We start from the raw sequence: 19,812 nt of genomic DNA on the forward strand, positions 1-19,812 counted from the left end.
AGGTTTAAGCTTTAGTGGAAAGACAAATTAGGCTGTAAAGTTAATACAGCTGCTCTGTGCCCATGTATTTCTGTAAGAATCATTAAGTTAGCATTCCTGAAGTATAGAATCAATGGCGAATAAACAAAATTGAAAAGCAACATGTTAAAATCCATATAAGAAGAGTCCTTTTAAATGTATACGGCATGATGAAATTGTGAAACCAACTGCTACAATGTAAGACTGAAGTGGGAAGTTTCACAAAGTCAGAAAGGCATTAAAGGTAATGTGGTTAATGAGACCATCTAGTGGTACAATTAATGGGATGAAGAAAATTCAAGTAATACAAACATGCCTACTGAATTGAGGGAGGTGTAAGAAACTTTCACCAAATGTTTGGGTTTTACTTATGAGGTTTCCTGCAACAACCTCTAAAACCTCTGGGTCTCTAATTTCAGGCCGCATTTACCCTTACACTTTCAATAATATGTTGTTCAGAATGCACTCATTTTAGAGGCAATTGCACTTGCGAAGCTGTTTGATCTGGAGAGTAAAATACATTGTATTGAAAAAGGCAGCGTTACAACACAACTGCAAACACGATACCTGGCTAACCAACCCTTCTTCTGAGCCGACATAGTAGGTGTTCCTAGTTATTCCATTTTAACACGGTCTGGTGTTAATTTTCTGGTTTTCTACATAATTTCTGAATCTAAGCAACTACCTCAGAAAAAGAGGTCCTTTTGTCTCAGAATTATCAGTAACAGACAAGTTTTAAACAGAAAATAATTGTGTTTGGGTCTAAGTATTTTGTTACACTGTATATCTCATCCCCCAGTATTTTCTGGACTGTTATTGATTATCATATAATTTGCAGGTTGCCCTTAAGAGGAAACAGAAAAGGGTATGGAAACAGAAAAGGGTATAAATTTACCTGGGAATGGGTAAGGCACTTAAATAATAATAAAAAATCTATAAGGAAGGATAGGTCAAATCAAAGACAGGTAATGAGAAATGACAAAAAAGAAGTATGCTGTGTATTTTTTTTTTATTGTGTACATTGTGTGTGTGTGTACACTTGCACAGACATCTTTGGGTACGTATATACTCACTGTATAGCTTGTAGTGTAATTGATTATAAAGAATACAAAAGACATTCTGTTGTAAACTTTAAAGAATATTTAATAACTTTTTAAAAATAAAATGTATATTTTAAATTTTGTTCTTTATATGAATGCACAAAAATGTATCACTGTAGATGCAGCGACAAAATCCAAAGAACTGAGGAGACCTGCCCACTGGGGTAAGATACCAGTGACAACCCAGGAGAATTCACAATGGAATCCAAACAAAATTTCCCATGGCGAGTCCTGATTTGCTTTCTTCCAGTGAATTGTCTAACTTGGTATCTATGCAGACCAGTCACACTTAGCAAGAATCCTTGCAGACAAAGTTAATAGAGTCTGGTTTTAAAACAAATGCCACAATCAACTGCTGGTTTTTGTTGCTTACCTTTGGTGCCACATTTATAGCACAACAGTGGCGCTAAGGGGTAAGTGAATGGCTTCAGCTCTCTCGATACTAACAACCTCCAGGTCTAGCTACGAATTGGGGGAGAGGCAGCCAGGAGCCACATACGCTGAAAGCTGTAACCATTAATGTTCTTAGTTCGTGAGAAGTGAGGGGGTCGGGTGGATTCGCATAGCAGCCATATTGCTGATGCAAGATAAGATATTTTTACAGCTTCTGTGCAGTTCCTTCCTCTCCATATTATAAATCATACAATGCTGCATTCAAATGGCAGTTATTAAATGAGAGAATGAACCTTTACGAGTTTATATTATTTGAGGGGAAGGAACAAAGAATTATTCATAGAACAGAAACTGGAGTGAATTTCAGTGATTGTACACTATAAGATGTGGAGCTAAATAAATCTATTGTACAAGCAATAAGATTTGGCTGCTACTGACAGTTACTGTACAGGAAAATAAACCATATTCTATTGAATGTATATATACGTATATATAAATTGTGAAGATCAGAAGTATATTGGACTGACTAAAAGCTAAATGCTGATGTTGCTGAATTCAGTAGGTCCAGCCATGCGCCCTGTGCCTTCACATTGTTTTATTAAGCAGAAAGTATAAATTCCTTCAATGAGCATTAATCCTTCAATGTCTTTGTTGCCTTTGGTTCTGTCTTTAATTTAAATGTATCGAGTCCTCCTTCATGTTTAAAGATAAGAAGTGAAAATAATAGAAAAGACTTCACTAGAAGTGACAAAACACTAATGGCAGCAATTGGAACGACTTCTGTGTTGCTCTGCAGCCTTTTAAATGGGTATTAATGTACTATACGGTATTTATAATCAACCAGTTCAACATGAAGTTTTATGGATAATATTGGGTTTTAAAATACTCTGGCCTTGTCAGCAGATGAAGTATGCAATGCTTTTTAAAAAGAAAATATGGTAAGTCTGAGGCTTGTTATATGCAATATGTTCAGAGGTTTGAAATTGGATTGTGCTGGTAATGCTTTAAGCACCATAACATGTTTGGCCTGTGTGAAGAGAGTTAATAACATCGAATATAGAAAATAGTCCAGTTCAAATTATAAACAAGTTGCAGTAACAGTTGGCAGTGTAAGGGTAGTGTTTAAAAAAAGACTTACTAGCAGCAATGTGTGGTCTGTTTTGGGTTTTTTCCCCTGTTTTTTCTTTCTTTCTTTTCAGCCGTTAGTGCCGTATGTTTCTGTTGCAGTGACTGGCATTTACAACCCCAGTATTGCTTATACTCCCTACACATACATGTTTTTGAAAACTGAGCCAGTTTATCTTGTAAAGACACCTAAATTGTGGAAAATTATTAGAGGGAACCACAGCATGACTTCTCTTCAGGCTTTGTTTCTCATTTTGTTTCTTCTGTAGGTTTAGCTGAAGTCTAGCAGTCTTCTCTGAGGGCTCAGCACGTATTATTGGGAGACTCAGAGGATGAGGGTTTGTGATCGCTCTTTTCCCTACGCCATCAGGCAAAGTGATGAAAGTTGCCCTCTGTGGGAGCTCTGTTGCACAACAGTTCACGCTTATCAACTGAGCCATCATCAGCCTGCTGTATCTGTGTTAATTTTTAATGGCAGGGATCACTGCAAATAGACTTGTCTATCTTTTATCTTTCTTAAAAATCAATGTTTTATTAATATATTCATCACTCTGTTATGCTGCTTTTCGGTGATGGAAACTCTGAGCTGTCAGCAGGAGCACCTGTGTGTTACAAACTATAAACCATGGCAAGAACTAATGGTACATCTAACCTGGAATCACGTCTATGCAGGTAAGAAAGGAACAGAGGGGAAGGAACCATCTTTCGAAGGGCAGGACTGTTGACAGGTCAGCCTGTGCTCAGGAAGCAGAGAGGGTTGAGACTCTGGTGATTGTAACGTCAAGAGTAAGTCTCTTGCCTGGGGTACAGGGTGCCTGTGTGTGGGCTACTCACTCGGTTTAACCTCTGTCTTGGGCCGAGAGCTGTTAACATTTGTCAAGGCTTGTTAGTAGGGCAGTAAAATCCTTTAGCGGTGGTGACGTTGCTGTGGTAGTGAGTGGTTAGGAAGCCACACAAAATGCACACAAGTAATAATACATTACTTTCAGCTTGGCCTGCACAGCTAAGTGCTCCACGTGACAGAGGATGATGTATCCTTCAGAGATGTGCCTTTATAGGGGGCAAGATTTTGGAAGATGCTTGCTTTTTCACACACCAGAGCATCCCAAGCACTTCCCGACAAGTTTGGGCCTGAGGGTGAGAAGACTGCAGAAAAACAGCAAAAAGGAAAAAAAAAAACCCAAAACCTAAGCAGTGAGGGTAGTATTTGTCAATGGTGCAGGTCCAGAAAAGGGTTACTTATGGGTGTTAAGAAGGTTGCTCAATAAGCTGTGGGTCAGTGAGTCCAGCTTTACTGCTGGAAATTGCCTTTAAATCAAAGTAAGCAAAATGTCACTCATAGCTGAGACCTGCTGTTGTAAGCACTAAAGGTACGGGGTAACTTTTTTCACCTGAACTTGATGCATGCTCATAGTCTGTCACAGTAGGAATGGCTGCATTGAGCTTTCTGGGAAAACAGGGCACCGTGATTGTCTCTGGTCTATTGTCAGTGGCTGAGAGGTCCTCAAAGGCCGGCAGCAGGGAGCAGGCCAGCAGCATTGCTGTTTGCCCGTTCTCGGCTGTGTCCTTTCCCTGCTCTGCGTCAGCGTCTCCCTGTCACGTGTGCATTACCTGGGGCTGCTTGCTGATGGGGAATTGTTTGTTTGAACAGGAACATCTGATTCGTAACTTCATCGCTAGAAGGTGTGCACAGAAGTGTACTACATCAATTACTTCAGTTAACAATGCAGGGCAGGGAAATCGGACAACTGGTGGCAATTTTCTGGCTAAAGGGGAGTTACGATTTTGGTTTCTGCAAATTCCCGAAAGTGTGGGGCATATTCCAGCCAACAGCCAGGCAGCAGGAGATGGGTCTGAAAAACAGAACTGAGAGGTGACTCCTGTTCTAACAAAGACTGATGTGTCCTGGCTGTTGTAAGCATGCAGCTGAAAAAAAAAAAACCACCAAAAACCAAAACCACCAAAAAAACCCAGGCATAAAAACATCTGAAGTCTCAATAACTCTCAGAAAAATGAGCAATGTGCAAAAGATTTTTCCTCAGCAAGGCAAACTCTATCATACCTGCAGATGATGATATCCCAAAGTAAATTAATGAAATGGTGACATTCGGGGAAGGAACAGCTGACAGCTTTGTACGGATCCTCAAGTGTGGAAGTGAGTGATATTTTTTGGCAGACTAACTTGAAACAGGGATGATAAGAAATAAAACCGTAGTAGAATGACAGAGAGAGTCCACTCACAAGTTGTTTACTGAAATGAACATACAGCTGAAAGTAATTACTTGTTTCCCAGAGGTATAAGTGATAGTGCCTCCTACAAGAAATAATACTCAGTTATTTCAGTTGGAATGTAAAATGGGATAGAAAGGTTCCCTCTTTCTGAGGTTAGATGCTAGGTATTTTCACCTTCCGGAACAGTATGTGTATATGAATGTAATATATATTACATACAGTCAACCATCTATATGCCACTGGCAATTAATAAGTGAGACAATGTCCAATGTTGTTTTCCCTTAACAGCCAGATCTCACTGTACAGATTCTGATTAAAAGCCTGCCTTTGCAGCGCATAAGATTAAAAATACTCCTTTAAAGTAACATATTTCTGAAGATGGTCCTCGCCTGGCTACAAAATCATCTTGAGACACTTGGAGGCAGGGCTGCTTGATCTCGACATTTTAGCTGCGTGCAAACTGTAGTACACCTGCATTCAGTGCTAGCTACTCTGTACCTTCTTTCCACGCTGAAGAATACTCTTTTTTCTGTGCCCTCTCTTCCAGACCATGAAATGCGGGAAGGCAACCTGGCGGGTTTCGCAGAGGTTGCCTCAGTGCAATCTTTTCCTAACATCGGTTTGCGGATCAGCCCCTCTTATGCAGCCTCCTTTCGCTTTGCCTTGGGCCGTGGAAAAGGAACCATTGCTCTTTGGAGGTTTTCTTCTGTTTAAAGACAAGGCTGCTTCTTACCTGTGCCAGTTCAAGTACTGACTTTTTCTTTTCTTCCTCCTTCAGTAAAGTGGGGTGATTCACAAAAATCTTCAGAAAGATAGCATTATACACAGTTCATAGTACAAAGGGGGGAAAAAAAAAGGTCAGATGAATGAGCATGAAGGAGATTTCTCCTGTGTCCTTTGGAGGAGGAGCAGAAAGATTGGGAATGGTATCTATGCACAGTAGGTGTCTGCCTTCACTACCTGACAATACATGGTCATTGCAAAGGTGAGTCCGAGAATCTGAGAAAAAGAACACACAACAAAGAATCGTTTTTCAGTAAGTAACCCCTCCCCTCTTATTTATTGAAACAAAAAAAAAAGAGAGAAAAGCATGCTTCCACCGCTTTTGTTCACACACAGGAAGACACATCACACACTGCCTTTCCTCCCAGCTCATGTCCTTGTTCTGTTCCTAGTTTCTGTCTGCCTTTTGTCCTTATCTGTATTGCTGTTTTACAGAATGAACAAGGAGAGCACCGGAGAGTTGATTTCTCCACGAAAAGCAGCCATCAGATATCGGGAAGAGGTATATTGCAAAGAAATGTTTGGATGTCTTTTGCTTGAATGTATTTCATAGTAGCAACCCACAGGTGGGGGCTGTGTGGTTATCTCTGTAGCTATTGCTTTGAAAGACAATCAGGTTCATCCCTGACCCAACGGATGCTGTGGTTTACTTTACTGTACTTTACTTTTCCAAGCGTATGTGTGCACACGTCCCACTGGGGGAATCACTGGAAACTGTCCATGCATTAATGATAACCATCAATGCCTCATCAACAATGTATGTGTCTTTCTACTCAGCCTATTCAAGAAAAGCAGCAGGAGGTGGTGGTTCTTCTCCCAGCCCAACCACTGACCTTCTGTGCCGCCTCTGGTAGATTACTTCATCAGAAAAAGGGATGGGGAAGAGTGTGTTATTTTCCTTCCAGTCGAAGTACGTGTGTGAATGTACTAAGTGGTTGTTACTATTCGTTTGCAACACCAATGTAAAAATTGTCACTTAAATAAAGGTTTGCCAGGTAGAAATTTTTTGTATGAATTCTATTTTAAGCACTTAATTTGACCACTTCAAATTTACTCTTTACATAAATAGCAGTTCCTGTTAACGAGTATTTTGAAAGAGTGTGTGAATAACACACATACCACTTCATTTATAAAGAAAAAAAATGGTTATAAAGCTGTTATTTCGCTGTGGGAGAACAGGAAATGAAGAAAAGATTGTTAGGCTTTAGTGTGCTGTTTTAGAGCAAGCACATGCCTTTTGGAAGAATCCCACGAACACTGCCTTCTACTTGTTACCGAAGGAACACCTTCAGGGACAGCTGCATAATAAAACCTGGCTGGCTGAATTTGTTTTGTAATTTTGAGCATGCATGACTGAAGCAGATTCTTCTGCCACATGTGCTGTATGTCCTTCGAGTTGTGTCACTGTATGACTGACTGTAAGTTTTTTTTTTACATGAAAAACAAAAGCTGTCACATGCTTAGGGCCAGAACAATGTTATAACAGCAACAACAGAGGGAACCCAATTCATTTTTAGGTGACAGTACATCAAAACTTTTGTCATCAATCAGATTCAATCCCATAGTGCACCTGGAAGACAGGCTAAAAATCTCGTGTGTTCTGAGGTGTTTTCTCTGTACTTCACAGCATGTACTAGGAATATCAATTAGCATTTTTTAAAGTGTCTGAAAGGAAGTGTTTTCTCCCATGCAAAGTAGTAATTTCTTTCTGTCAGAAAGACAGTATTCTCTTAAATACCCTAAATATAATGAAGGTGTATGAGAAGGACTCTGACATGGGCTGCTGGGTTTTTAATGTATCTTTTAAAGACTCCCTAAATGCTAACTAGATGCTCAAAAGATGTTTTTTAAAGTACGGCAGTATATTAACAACAGTCTTAGGGTGTCTCTCTGCCATACAATCTTCTTGTGCTTACCTTTGTTCTGAAGCACATCTGCTTACTATACCAGAAAACAAAACCTCAAACTCTACTGAATTTGGGCCTACGAGGAGTCAGGCGTTTGCATTAATAGGTTGCAGCCACCGTGTGACACGTGACAGTAAGATACATGCCTTTCTGCCTGACCTTAGTGGGAATATGAGTGGAATTTTGATCCCGGGCTCTCTCTTACTGCTGCTGGTGGTATACCGTGCAAAATTAAAAAAAAGAATTGGGTTAATCTGGAGTTACATGGTATTAATTAGCTTAGCGATGCCAGCCTTTCTGCTTCTATGTTGAGCGTGAGAGAGGTGGAGCTGGAAACTAAAGCTGCATCTTTGCTGCATTCAGGAGTGGGACTTTGGGCCGTAAGTTGGGCGCTGACATAAAGCTGAAACAGCCTGAGCTCCGGCAAAGATTTCACCTGTGTGCCCTCAGGCTAAGGTCTGTGCCACTGGGGCTACACTATGGCCACAACCACAGCAAGCTGGATTACAGACACGGGTACGTAAGAATAAGTGACAAAGTACTGCACTGACAACTGATTCTTCTCTGACCGAAGTTACGCTGGAAATAACCACAGGTTAAAATCTGATAGGGAAGTCTATGCCAGTCTTGCCTACCTCCTTCCCCTGCAATTAATAAAAAAGAAGCATGGTTTTACTGGCAAGGTTGAGTAATGGTAACAACATCCCAACTTACAGCTTAACCTAGGACTTAGGATGGGGTTGAAGACTTCAGCTATCTTTAGGCTCTCTTGAAGTTAGGTATTTAGGCTAAGCGGACAGTCCTGTCTGGAGGATTACTGGACAAATACAGGTAGCCTAAAAGGTAATTCACTCTACCTTCACTAGGCTTCCGTCTTTGGCTGGCGGGGACTACCAACCACTGAGTCTAGCCTAAGCCTTAGATAAACCACTTGGTAAAGTGCCTGCTCTTTGCAGTGCATCATAAACCGGAAAATGTCTGCAGTATTCCCAGTTCTGTACCTTGTACGTAGTATTTTAACTAAATTAAAACATAAAAGACTTAAATCTTGCAGAGTTTTACTCTATACATGATGCAAACTTTGGAATTATTAAAACAGGTTTGGACAGAGTATATCTGGATCTATGGTTACTTGGTTAATTACAGTTAATTAGAATTTGAAAATTGATATTAAACCATACCTGCACCATAGCTGTGCACAATCCAAAGATTCCCACTGCTAGTAAGTTTTCCTGGAGCCATATTTTCACTGTTTCATAGCAAGGCTGGAAAAAACCACCAAAATATTGTATTAGCCATCAACACGCAGCTCTACTCCCCTGGGAATATACAGACAGAAAAGAGCCAGATCAGCCTAAACTGCTCGGTAACCTGGATTATTTCAGCACTGGGGCAACTACAGTGTATTCCTGGGTTGAAGCTCGAACAGGGAGTATTAATTGTAATGAGACAAAAAAGCGCACCTCCAAAATGCTGTGCGAGCACTGCTCCAAATAAATTGGGCCAGTAGCTAAAAATAAATAAGCAGTGGATTTGTGTCCTCTTTGCCCTCTAAAAACCAACTAGAACCAGTCAGAGCTTCAGAATGAGGCTTTCATTTTCTCCATGTTTCATGAAAACAAATATTTATTATATATATCAAACCCAAAAGTTCCAGTGAGAGCTGCTCAGTAGCCACTCCTGCTGCCCATTTCATACCATTTTCCATCGTTTCCAATTGCAGCATGGGCACTTCTCTGTTATTTTCTTCCTGCTTTAAATTCTGCAGCTGTACCCTCATGTCCTGGGCCCACTTTGGGGGAGGGTGGAACTGGCCCAAGTGAAACCTTTCTCTAAATAACGTGAAAATAGTAGTTAATGTAAGACAACCTTGTGCAAAAAATTGTGCCTTCTGTCTTGTAAATGTACATCGCCAAGAATCACTCAGCCTTCGGTGACTTTCCCAATATGTACAAAGGAAAACCAATTGATGCCTACCAGAAGACATGGTGTTAACCTGCACCGATCTTCTTGGTACCCCAAATAAAATAGAAGAAGAACTTTTAAGTCCTTAAATTGAAAATTTGACTTGGAGCTACTTGAGAGGTAGACGGGAGCCATGTCTGGTTGGAACTCAGCCTCTGCCAGTGCCAATCCATGTATGAAATCTCACTAGGAAGTGGACAGGAGACCTTTACTTATTGTCTTCACAAACCCATTAGAACCGGCAAAACTTCCTTATAATTCCACTTCATCAGATGGCCTGACTCCAAACCCCTCCTGGGTAATTGTACTACCTGTAACCGGCACTAAGAATTGCTGAGCTAATTTCAGAGAATTTAGGCTCTGATTATCTGCTCTAGAAAGATCTTACTGAGGACAGCGTAGGGGAATTATCCCATGGAGTTTTGAATTTGATTACAGGCAAGTGCAGAAACTCATTACAAAAAAAAAAAATGCTGCTGGCAATTTGGTGGAATGGCTCCCACTCTCCTCCTGTGCAGTGGTACCCCCTCAGGCAGGGTTCCTGGCAGGAGCAGAGCGCGCCAGGCTCACGCCGTCCCCTTGCTCCACAACTGCCTGGGCCACGATAAGCTACGGCTGCTGCCCCAGGGCTCGTGCTATGTCTGTGGATGAGCCATTGGCCTTTGTCTCTACCCGATTCAAGTACGTGGGACATTGAAAAGGACGATCCTGTCATTTCCTAGCTAGATCTAGCTAGACTGTGCTCCAGATGAGTGTTGGAAGGTACTCGTCTGCAATGTGAAACACCAGCTCAGAGCCTACTAAAAGGGAAGCCTTCAGCTCATAAAAATAATTAAATTGGCAGTTTCATTGGAGGTCAAAAGTCGCAGCTCAACACGAGCCTTCTGAAACCACCTGATTAAAGATGAGTAAAGGGTACAACACGCCTTATCATCTGTATGGCCCTGCAAATGACCGGCTGCCTGCCCTTCACCTGGGTTGTGAGGCAGCTGCTGAGCTGCTGCCCAAGAGCTACTTACTGCTTTCCACCAGGTCCCTGGGGAATGGAGTCCACAGTTCTCGCTGAATTCTAAGCAGCAGGAGTCCGGCACCCGGGTTGTATTGTACACTTCAAACCAGTCAGTGTAGTTGGAGACTCCACAGCATCTGAACTGGAAAAAGAAGCAGCGAGATGATACTGTAAGTATGATCTGTCACTGCCTTCGGCTCATTCTGACCGCTCCCTCCTGGAGTTGGACATTCAGTGCATTTCAATTACACCAGCAAAGGCTTGACATTTTAAAGAAATATAGTATTTCCTCAGCTTTACCCAAACAGGCCCTTTCTCCCACTCTTTTCTGTGTTTAAATATGGTTTTCTATGTAGCTAATGTTAATACGAGAAGCAAAGGCACCTATTTTGAGTGGCAGGACACTGCAGGAGCTGAAACAGGACAACCCCAGTCAAGGACTGAGGTTAAGAGTTGATGGGACTGAGCAGGATTATAACAATCGTTTGCAGATTGTTGTTGGGGAAAAAAATTACTTAAGATACAGATACAGCACCCAGGAGACAAAGATACTGGGCCCTCTACAGCACGCTACTGAAATCATGATTGAAGTTAACGAGGCAAATTTCTCTCCGGGCTGTTAATTACTGATCACCTCTGAAAGTCTCTGTCAGTCGGTAAAAGATGTATTTCCTACTTTTCTCTCTTTGGTGCAGTTCCTTAGTGTCATCATCTGATGCTGCTAAACAGCGGTGCTTTAAGTGTCTGCCTGCCACAACGCAGTGTGCGATGACTATGTTGGTGCTAAATCACAAAGTTTGTTCGACTTTGGTAGCGGAATGAAAGGTACAAGGAAATGTAAGTAACAGTACAGGGAATGGCTCTGCGACCATCTTCCCCCTCTGGGAACTGGTATATTCCTGTGATACAAAATAAGCTAAGACTCATTACCATATAGATGTATACACCATCTGTCACGCCTGTGCTAACTCAAAAGTACGAATTTGTCGGTATTTAGACACTTTACCACTAATGAGTAAAACAAGACGACACTGGGCTGCAGAACTGCTCTCTGCTATTGGCAGCACTTCACACTTTTCCAAGGCTATGCCAGCCGCCTACTTAGCCCCAAAATGACTTGCCAAGATCTTACTTTTTAAATGTGGTTTTATATAAGCCTGTGCAGTATTTTTTGCATCCCTGCAGAGGCCATTCCTCTTTTTTCTGATAGACTCATAATCATGCAGACATTTGCATCACCAGGACCACAGACCTAGTTCAGATCCTGATATTTATACTGGCCTGAGGGACAGTTTTCCCTATATCTATATACATATATATATAAATAGTTGTAGGGTCTATGGGCACAGAGGGCTGAGCGTTCAGCTCTTGTTGCACACACAGGATCTGCCATTCAAGACCAACAGAGGGCAGAGGTGTCACGCGTTGCCTCACACATTGGAATTTGCTTCAAGCACTTGCAGAAAGTAGTCCGCGACAGAGACCTTTCAGTGCTCACAGCACTGGTTTTCTTCTGCCAAGCAAAAGTGAGAAATCTTTCCCAGACTAACATCTATCCCCCAAAGGTTCTGCTCAGAATTCTGATTTGGTCCGTGGCAGGAATCAATCCTTAGCTTGCAACTGTTTGATTTGTGACTTTATGGGCTTCGTTTTCTACAAACTGACTTGAAAGTAAAAAAAAGTTTGTGACTTTATTTTTTTGCTCTATGTTCCTGCACACAAGACGGGAGCTCCGTGCATAACAGGTCCCAGAAGCGGATAGGAGCGGCATGGAACACATGGCATGCATTTGAGGAAAGCTGGTTTATTTGGAAATCTAACAAGAAGGTCTTGCAGGCTGTCATCATTAGAGTCAGGAGGCAGTTCTTTGATAGACAGTGAGAAGTGACAGCTTGTAAATAGCAAACCTTGAAAACGTGGCTCATCTGTGATGTAGAGAGTGCAACAGTAAGGGCTGAGACATATGAGTGATGTTCTGGCCAAATGCAAGTGACACAAGTTTGCATAAATCAGGACTAGGGCCCTTCTCCCCATAATACTGCATGGCTGAGGGTGTCAAAGTCTGACAGACTAAGGAGACAAAGATGAAGTACAGGTTTTGTAGTTAAGGGTGCACTAAGAGTGTTGAGGACAGCTGTGCCTATGGAGCCTGTGAAGCAGACGGTGGCTAGGCCATGAGCTAGGGTTGGGACTCCAAAGAGTAAAACTTCCTGGTAAGCCACAAGGTGGAAATAGGAGGGGATGCAGTTGCAAAGACCAGCTGCAGTCGGATACACGTTGCCGGCCCACGCAGATCCTCTGTGTATTCTACAAGAGCAGAGGATTAAATATTGATGCTTGCCTGCCACTGCTGGCAGACAAGGCAGTCCCAGCAATGGGAGAAAGGCCTAAGAAAAGATCAAGGGTGAAAAAGAATGAAGTAGCATGATGGTCAATAGCCTTGGGACTGGAAGAAATAACGTCTGGAACTGTAACTGGAAGAGATGTCATGCCTTTGGAAGACAAAGGAAGGATGAGTGATGAAATTACGCAGCAGATGATGCACAATCCTAAAAGAGAGGAGGTAATGAACACAGAAAAGTACTACCACCACAGAGACCACTGACGACCAAGTCAGGTGAATGGCACCTCTAGGGAGCAGAGACCCTGACCCATGGCAGTAAGTCAAAGAGGCAAGAACAAGGGAACAAACAGCAGTGGGACTGAATGGGTCACCAGTACAGATTCAGCAAAAGGGTCCAGCTAGAAGCCAAAAAGACAGACAAGCTGAGAGCTCTGTAAATTCAAAGACCTCATTATGGAGGCCCAAGTAGAGAAAAGAGAGCATGGGGGCGATTTTGGATCATGTGACAAACAACTGATTTATCCTGTGTGCATGAAGCCGAACGATAAGTAGCCAAATTGTTGAGGGAGATGAGGGACTATTAGAAGAAAGGGGAATATTGAGGACAAAGAGCATAATAAGAGGCTTTTTTAGGGGCTTCTGAGATTTGAGAGCAACGTTCTTTTTTAAAATTGACAAGGTTTCTGAGCAAGGACAGTTGGAAACAGTCCCACACTTGGAGGACGGAGAAAGCTCAGGTCCCATGAAGGATAAGTTCTGTCACCAGCAGTTTGTTGTAGACTTCACGTTCTTCCACAAAGGCTGATGTTCTGCCAATACCAGAAAGTTAAACTGCCTGACTGTCACGAAGCCATTGCAGACTTGATTCTTGCTACAGCCACATTCATTTTGTGGTCACATTTACAGTCCTGTGTTGCTCCCGTCACTTATTAAGTGATAAAATTAGACAAGGTTGCCTAATTGATTAGTTCTGTTCCTAGTTTCAATAGGGAACAATGCCCTTATGGCACGCATAAACAATGCACAATTACAAACTAACAGTGCTTATTTTGGGACACCCAGACTAACTTTAAAAGGGGGTGATCTGTAGAAAAAGGCAGCTACTGTCTTGAGTAGCAGTAACTTAAGACACCTTGACTTGGACACGTCAAATCACTTGATCCTAGGGCTGGCAGCTGTGAAGGAGCAAGCACCATGGGATGCAGTTGTGCCTGCCCACACAAACGAACGTGGGCACTTACGGCATAAGGTGACAGTCGGGTAGCAGTTCTGGGGACACGCATACAGTGTTTGGCAGAGTTGCTCAAACAAGCAAAAGCTTGTCAAATGCCTCTGAGGATCTAAGCTCCTGCTGCTAAACATTTCCAGGAATACTGACAATACGCTGCTGTTTGTTTCACATGTTTCACGTGGGAGGCTCTGTCTCCCGAGATGTCAAAACACATTTTTTTCCCCTCCCTTGTTAAAGAGAGAGAAATCACTCGCCTATTGATTACCTGCGGGGTTCTGAAGCAGCTCCTCGGTTCCCAAGAACTCGGGACACACGGGCTGCTCAACACAACGATGCGGCCAAAGGTCGTGCCGCTGCGAGTGGTTTTCCCAGCCGAGCAGCACCGCACGGCACTGAGGTCTCTCTGTTGTATTCATGGAATGCAACGCTGTCTGCAGATAGCTTTATTTTTGTTTTAACAAGTAATTGCTGCTCTAGCATGGGGTATCTGGGGCTGGTAATTAATGTTATACACAAAGTTTCTATCTTAGCTCAATAGAAATGTAAAGAGTTGGATTCTTGTATGTATTTTACAGGCAATCCTGGTATTGAAGGCTAAGGAGGCCTTATTTTCTTTGCCAAATTCCTGCAAAATCAGCCAGGCTGGAATAGGGTTCATGAAAATAAACAGACACCCAATCCTTGTTGCAGACAGGTTTTAGCAATGCCTGGTTTTCCAATTTTGTGAATGTGATGGATAACTAGGGACAGGGTAGGGGTGAGTTTTATACGCCTTTTTCCTCTATCACTGTAAAAAGTGGTGAATAAGACAGCTTCATTCTAATATCATGTTTAACGGGTGGTTTGGATTACTTCAGCAGTAATCCTCCAGTATGGTTTGATCTAACAGAATCAATGACTGGGGTAGAGAGAGATGGGTCAAATTTTGTTCTCAGTTACCGTGGTCTAAATAGACATGAAAGGCATTACACAGCAGTAAAAGTGAGCTGAATTTGCTCACTTTAGTGAAGCTAATGCGTTTTCTGCATGCCTCTCGAATTACTGCCTGGTTAGTTAAAAGGAGAAGTGCTCAAATATTGATCACAAAGATGTTGGGGATGAAGCAACATTTTAAAAATTAATGCCTATTTCTCATTTCCTAATGATCCCCACCTGTAACTGTACCAGTCCTGGTTAGTAAGGAGTGTAATGCAGTTCAGGGTAACTTACATCCTAAACTATTAGAATTTTAGTCATGTTTAAAATCACTTTGTACGCTTTCATAGTCTTCAGTCACAACACGCAGAAGTCACCTGCTTGTGTTTCTGATCCTCTTAAGGCTTGAAACACCACTGAGAAGGGCTGTGATTTTGGTTAGCTGAAGGTATTAAAAAGAAATCAATAAAATGTTCTAATTTGAAACAGCTCCCTGACCTAGAGGCTTAATACGACCGCAGAATGGGTCTAGTGCTTTTCCTCTACCGCGGGTTGCATGTACGCAGCTCAACCTAACTCCTTTAGCAGTAAACTGAACTGATCAGTCATGGACCAAAACGACAACTTCCTCCTTAAAGACGGGCCTGATGGACTCTGCTTTTTCCTTGTTCCCAGTTACTTAGGAATTGTATGCTTCTGTTAAAAAGAGGGAAAACATTTCTCAAGGCACAAAGGCTTCAGAGAAGAAAGCCCCCCAAAAAAGGTGCTCAGGCCTTTCACATTTGAAGAAGAAATACAGTAATCACCACTGTATGCACGCTGGGTCTCCCTCTTCCCAGTCAGTACTGCCCTCTGAAATGCCATCTAAACATCGTCCTGTTTCTGGAAAAACTTTTTTTCCCCTTCTTTAAGCAAAGGTTGCCATACACAGTCACACTTTGTCAACTCAGGGTGGGAATGGTCTCTATCTAAGCTAATTGTAGGAGAAATGAAGAACTATGCCAGAGCTTAGGTCCCTCATGTCTGAGCCCACTACTTTAACCACGGTGCCATCTCTCTGCTCAAGCTCTGAGAAATACTTTTGCAAAGAAAGAAGTGTGAACGCAGAGAGGACAGGGGAGAAGGACTCATGATTTCTCCTACTGTCATGTTTTTCACATGTCATGCTTTCTTCTGAGGCTGCTGTTTCCCATCCACGCACAGACATAGCCCATAGTTCAACCAATGACTGATGTCTTCTGGCCCCATTAGAAAAGCCAGTTAGGAGACACTGCCCTGTAATGGCAATGTGGTTACCTCTACTGTGGGGTTTCGAGGGCTGCCTCTGAGGAGTCAGAATGCAAACAGCAAGCCTGGGCTGGGACTTTCCTTTCAGAAAGTCTCCTGTATTGCCCTAATCCTCCTATCAGTGATTACACTCTACTGATTAGGGATGTAAGGGATAACAATTATTACTGAACACAAAAAATAATACTTGGCCTTTACATAGCGCTATTCAAGTGCAAAGTGTTTTACATAATTAACCATGCTGGGATTGCCTTTGCTGCACCACTGCAATACTCTATTCCTAAGTAGTTTTGAAAGATACATGTGAAAACCAATTATGCAGAGCAGTAAAAATGGATCAGTGGGAGCTCTTTGCTTTTCTCCTCAGTGCCCAGCACCGGGAGCACGGAGACTTTAACACTGTGGTACCGCCAAGACAGCACATGGTAATTTCATAGTTGCCATGTGAGAAAAGAGAGTGATGTAATATGACGGTACATGGCTTGCAAGATGGCCCTTTCCTATTATCTTTTGGGCTCCTAAGACCTAGCTAGCATTAGGTTAATCTGAAACTTATAGAATGCTCTTTTAACCTGTAACAGGTTTCAAGGCCAAAGGAATCATCAAGACAATTGAGCATGATCGAGAGATCATGCACTACACAGACCACAGACTATCGAGTCTTGCCTCAAACCCAAGCTTGTCACTGAACAAGACCACTTCTTTTAGACAAACCCCCCTGTCTTCACTATAGGGAAAAAGAATCCACCATCCTGCTGTACAGTGGCACCCTACTATCAGATAGCTGCATCTGGAGTTTTCAGCTTTTGGATCAATTACAGAGCCCTTGCCTTTTAAAACCCTTTTCCCCTCCTGCTCTGTTTTTAAGGATTGCAATCACACCACTACTTCGTCTCTTCCTCTTTTCCTGGTTATATAAAGCTTTTAAAATTTCTCATCATAATGTAAATTTCCAAAATTCTCATTACTCTTTTACATATTTTCTGAATCCAATCCAACTTATGAACATCTTGAAAAAATGTGACTAGGTGAACTAGACATAGTATATACTATTACACCTATTTTACAGAAAGGGGAGCAGAAGCATGGGGTTTCTATCCACTAAGTCCTCCAAATAATGCTTTTTCCCCGACCTTTGCTATATGCTTTTAACAGTCCTTGGGGTGTCACTGAAACCAGATTAATATTTACTGCAAACACCTTAATATTAGTAATTATTACTACATTTTTACCAATCGGAGTGAAGTTAGTGTAAAAGAGGAAAATTTCTAATTCTGTTTGATATAAGCAACGATATAAAAAATTGTATCTACATTTCACATGGCTTGGGCCAGCACCACAAAATGCATTTGGGAATGCAATTGATGCCTTCTCATATTTGATCATAGCATTGGAAGAGAAAAACATTAACAATATTGCAAGATGCTGAGGCCTTCTAAAGGTAACCGAAAGAACCTTCCACATGCAGTTGTTAGGATGCAGGACCGGAAAGCTTATTAGCTGGTTTGCTGGACGTGAGCTGTTTGTCTTTCACACACAGCACTGTTGCTGCCAACCGACTGCACTCAATACAGGCTGCTCCCACAGCCCCGAAGATGCACATGGAATTTGGCCAACTACTTCTTTTGTTCTTTTAGTGACCCCGAATTTTCAATTTCTCAGACCTTCGCTTAGCAGCCTGCCGCTCCTGCTATCTTGTACGGTACAGAAGAGTATATGTGAATCTTGACACTGCCAGACTGAAAGATATTTGGGATTTCAGCCCAAATGCCAACAGAGGAAGTAAAGGGTAAATGAGCAGGCTTATCGTATCAGAACATGGTAGGTAGCCCATCCATCATCTCGAATATTTCAGATAATCTTGGAAGCATTGGGAGAGGTTATCGTCTTTGGCCAATTTAAGACATTTTTGGCCAAGGCAATACTAAAGCCCTGCCTGTCTGTTCCACGCTAGCACCTCTGGAGAGGAGAATTTGAGAAAGCTACGCAAGATATTTTGAGTGAAGTCAAGGCAGTACAAGTCCTTCTTTCTAAAGCAGAAGAAAAATTGGAGCACTTTTCCTCATTCAAGTTGCAGAGAAAATCGTATCAGAAAGATCACCCCCAAGAGAACTGACTGAACTGAATATGAAAAGAGAAGGACAGAGCTAATAAACCTGAACTGTTAGTGACGGTGTTTCCTCAGCAAGCCAGACAAGGACAAAAGGAGGAAGCCAGCTACAGTGTTCACTAGTCCCTTATGAGACAAACACTGGCAGAGTGCTGTCAGAGAATCAGAAAGATGCAACAGTGGCGGCAACATAGCAAAAACCACTCCCAGCCCATCTGTGATAGAGGATGATTGAATTCTGCTGGGAAAAACATACTGACTGTAGAAGGAGGTTGTAAACACCATGGCCAGTTTCCATTTTGACCACACTAGTGGAAAACAACAATGGCAATGAAAGGAGACAGGACAGAAATGAAAAGGTATTGAAGTGGTTCTTTGTTATTACGCTACGGCTCTTCATTCCAACAAAAGCTGTCCCTTTGACTTTAAAGAGAAGGTACTGCTTGTTTCCTGTCTGACCGTCTCCTTCACTCTCCACACAGCGCAGAACTATATGATATTTAGGTGTCAACACAATATGAATTTTTAAAAGACATAAGCTACCCTGGACAAAGGAGAAAATACCATTTGTTACAAAAACTAGAGAGTTTAGTTGCTAATGTACTGACTGGGTGGGAGGAAGAGGTTGGCTTGGGATCTGGAGGTTTGATTAGGTTCACACCCAGAACATGCTGTTACAGAACCCTGAGGGTAAAGAGAAAGGGAAAGAAAAGCTGCGACTTACATCTGTTTGAATGATGCTCCATGCATTAGTTAGGCCAATATTTCCATCGGTCCCATACAAATGAAGCCCTTTCTTCAGATCCCGCTGAGCGTACTTGTCAATCTAAAACCAACAACAAAAGACGAAAACCTCAAAATTTGCTTAGTACCACATTTCAGAATCAAAGTGCACAGAGCAGGGAGACATTTAACAACAGTCCTATACTGAAATGAATAAAAAGTTAACTGACATTGCCCAAAGCCTTTCTCCAGTAGACTGGTATCTATTACAGGTATCTGCATTTTGTGAAGAACATGGGGAGTTCCTGTTCTCAGTTAATGTTCATATTTTCCGTCACAGACCTCCAGAACATCTTTTCCCTTCTAAACTAACCACCAAAGTACTAGAGAGAGATTGGATTCAGTTGAATCATTCTTTTTTTTTTTTTGCAAATGCGACCTATATACGAAACATACCACAGCATTTCCTTTTAGCTTAATGTCTTTAATTGCGACCAAGTACCCCTCAGCATCTTCCACGTGTTTCCTGGGAGAACAACGGTGGCATTAACATTGTACTGATGCTCTGAATTGTGTTTATTAGATTGGCTAGGATACCCCGCCTCTTGCAGCAGGATGGACATGGTTGTATTGAAGCAGCAGGGGATGGGCTATCCAAATATCCTGTCCT

At 42.1% G+C, this 19,812-nt stretch overlaps 2 protein-coding genes across 30 annotated transcripts in view; one reads left to right on the forward strand and one right to left on the reverse strand.

Moving 5' to 3' along the window:
• CHID1 (chitinase domain containing 1) overlaps positions 1-6,653 on the forward strand; it is a 141,634-nt gene extending 134,981 nt beyond the window's left edge. For 5 of the 6 annotated variants that reach the window (XM_054198957.1, XM_054198950.1, XM_054198953.1 and 2 more), the window contains one exon: positions 1,238-6,653. The gene's annotated coding sequence lies outside the window, so the exon portion shown is untranslated. The remainder of the gene's footprint in view (positions 1-1,237) is intronic. The other variant, XM_054198956.1, reaches the window with a different exon arrangement.
• Positions 5,624-19,812, reverse strand: part of TSPAN4 (tetraspanin 4) — a 460,958-nt gene continuing 446,769 nt past the window's right edge. For all 24 annotated transcript variants that reach the window (XM_054198966.1, XM_054198984.1, XM_054198982.1 and 21 more), the window contains 4 exons: positions 19,144-19,245; positions 10,543-10,674; positions 8,740-8,823; positions 5,624-5,867 (listed from right to left, as the gene is read on the reverse strand). In XM_054198966.1, coding sequence (XP_054054941.1) covers positions 5,799-5,867; positions 8,740-8,823; positions 10,543-10,674; positions 19,144-19,245 — 387 coding nt within the window. In that variant the 3' untranslated portion in view covers positions 5,624-5,798. The remainder of the gene's footprint in view (positions 5,868-8,739; positions 8,824-10,542; positions 10,675-19,143; positions 19,246-19,812) is intronic.

Source organism: Rissa tridactyla, chromosome 4 (genome assembly GCF_028500815.1).
Source record: "Rissa tridactyla isolate bRisTri1 chromosome 4, bRisTri1.patW.cur.20221130, whole genome shotgun sequence".
Classification (NCBI taxonomy): Eukaryota; Metazoa; Chordata; class Aves; order Charadriiformes; family Laridae; genus Rissa; species Rissa tridactyla.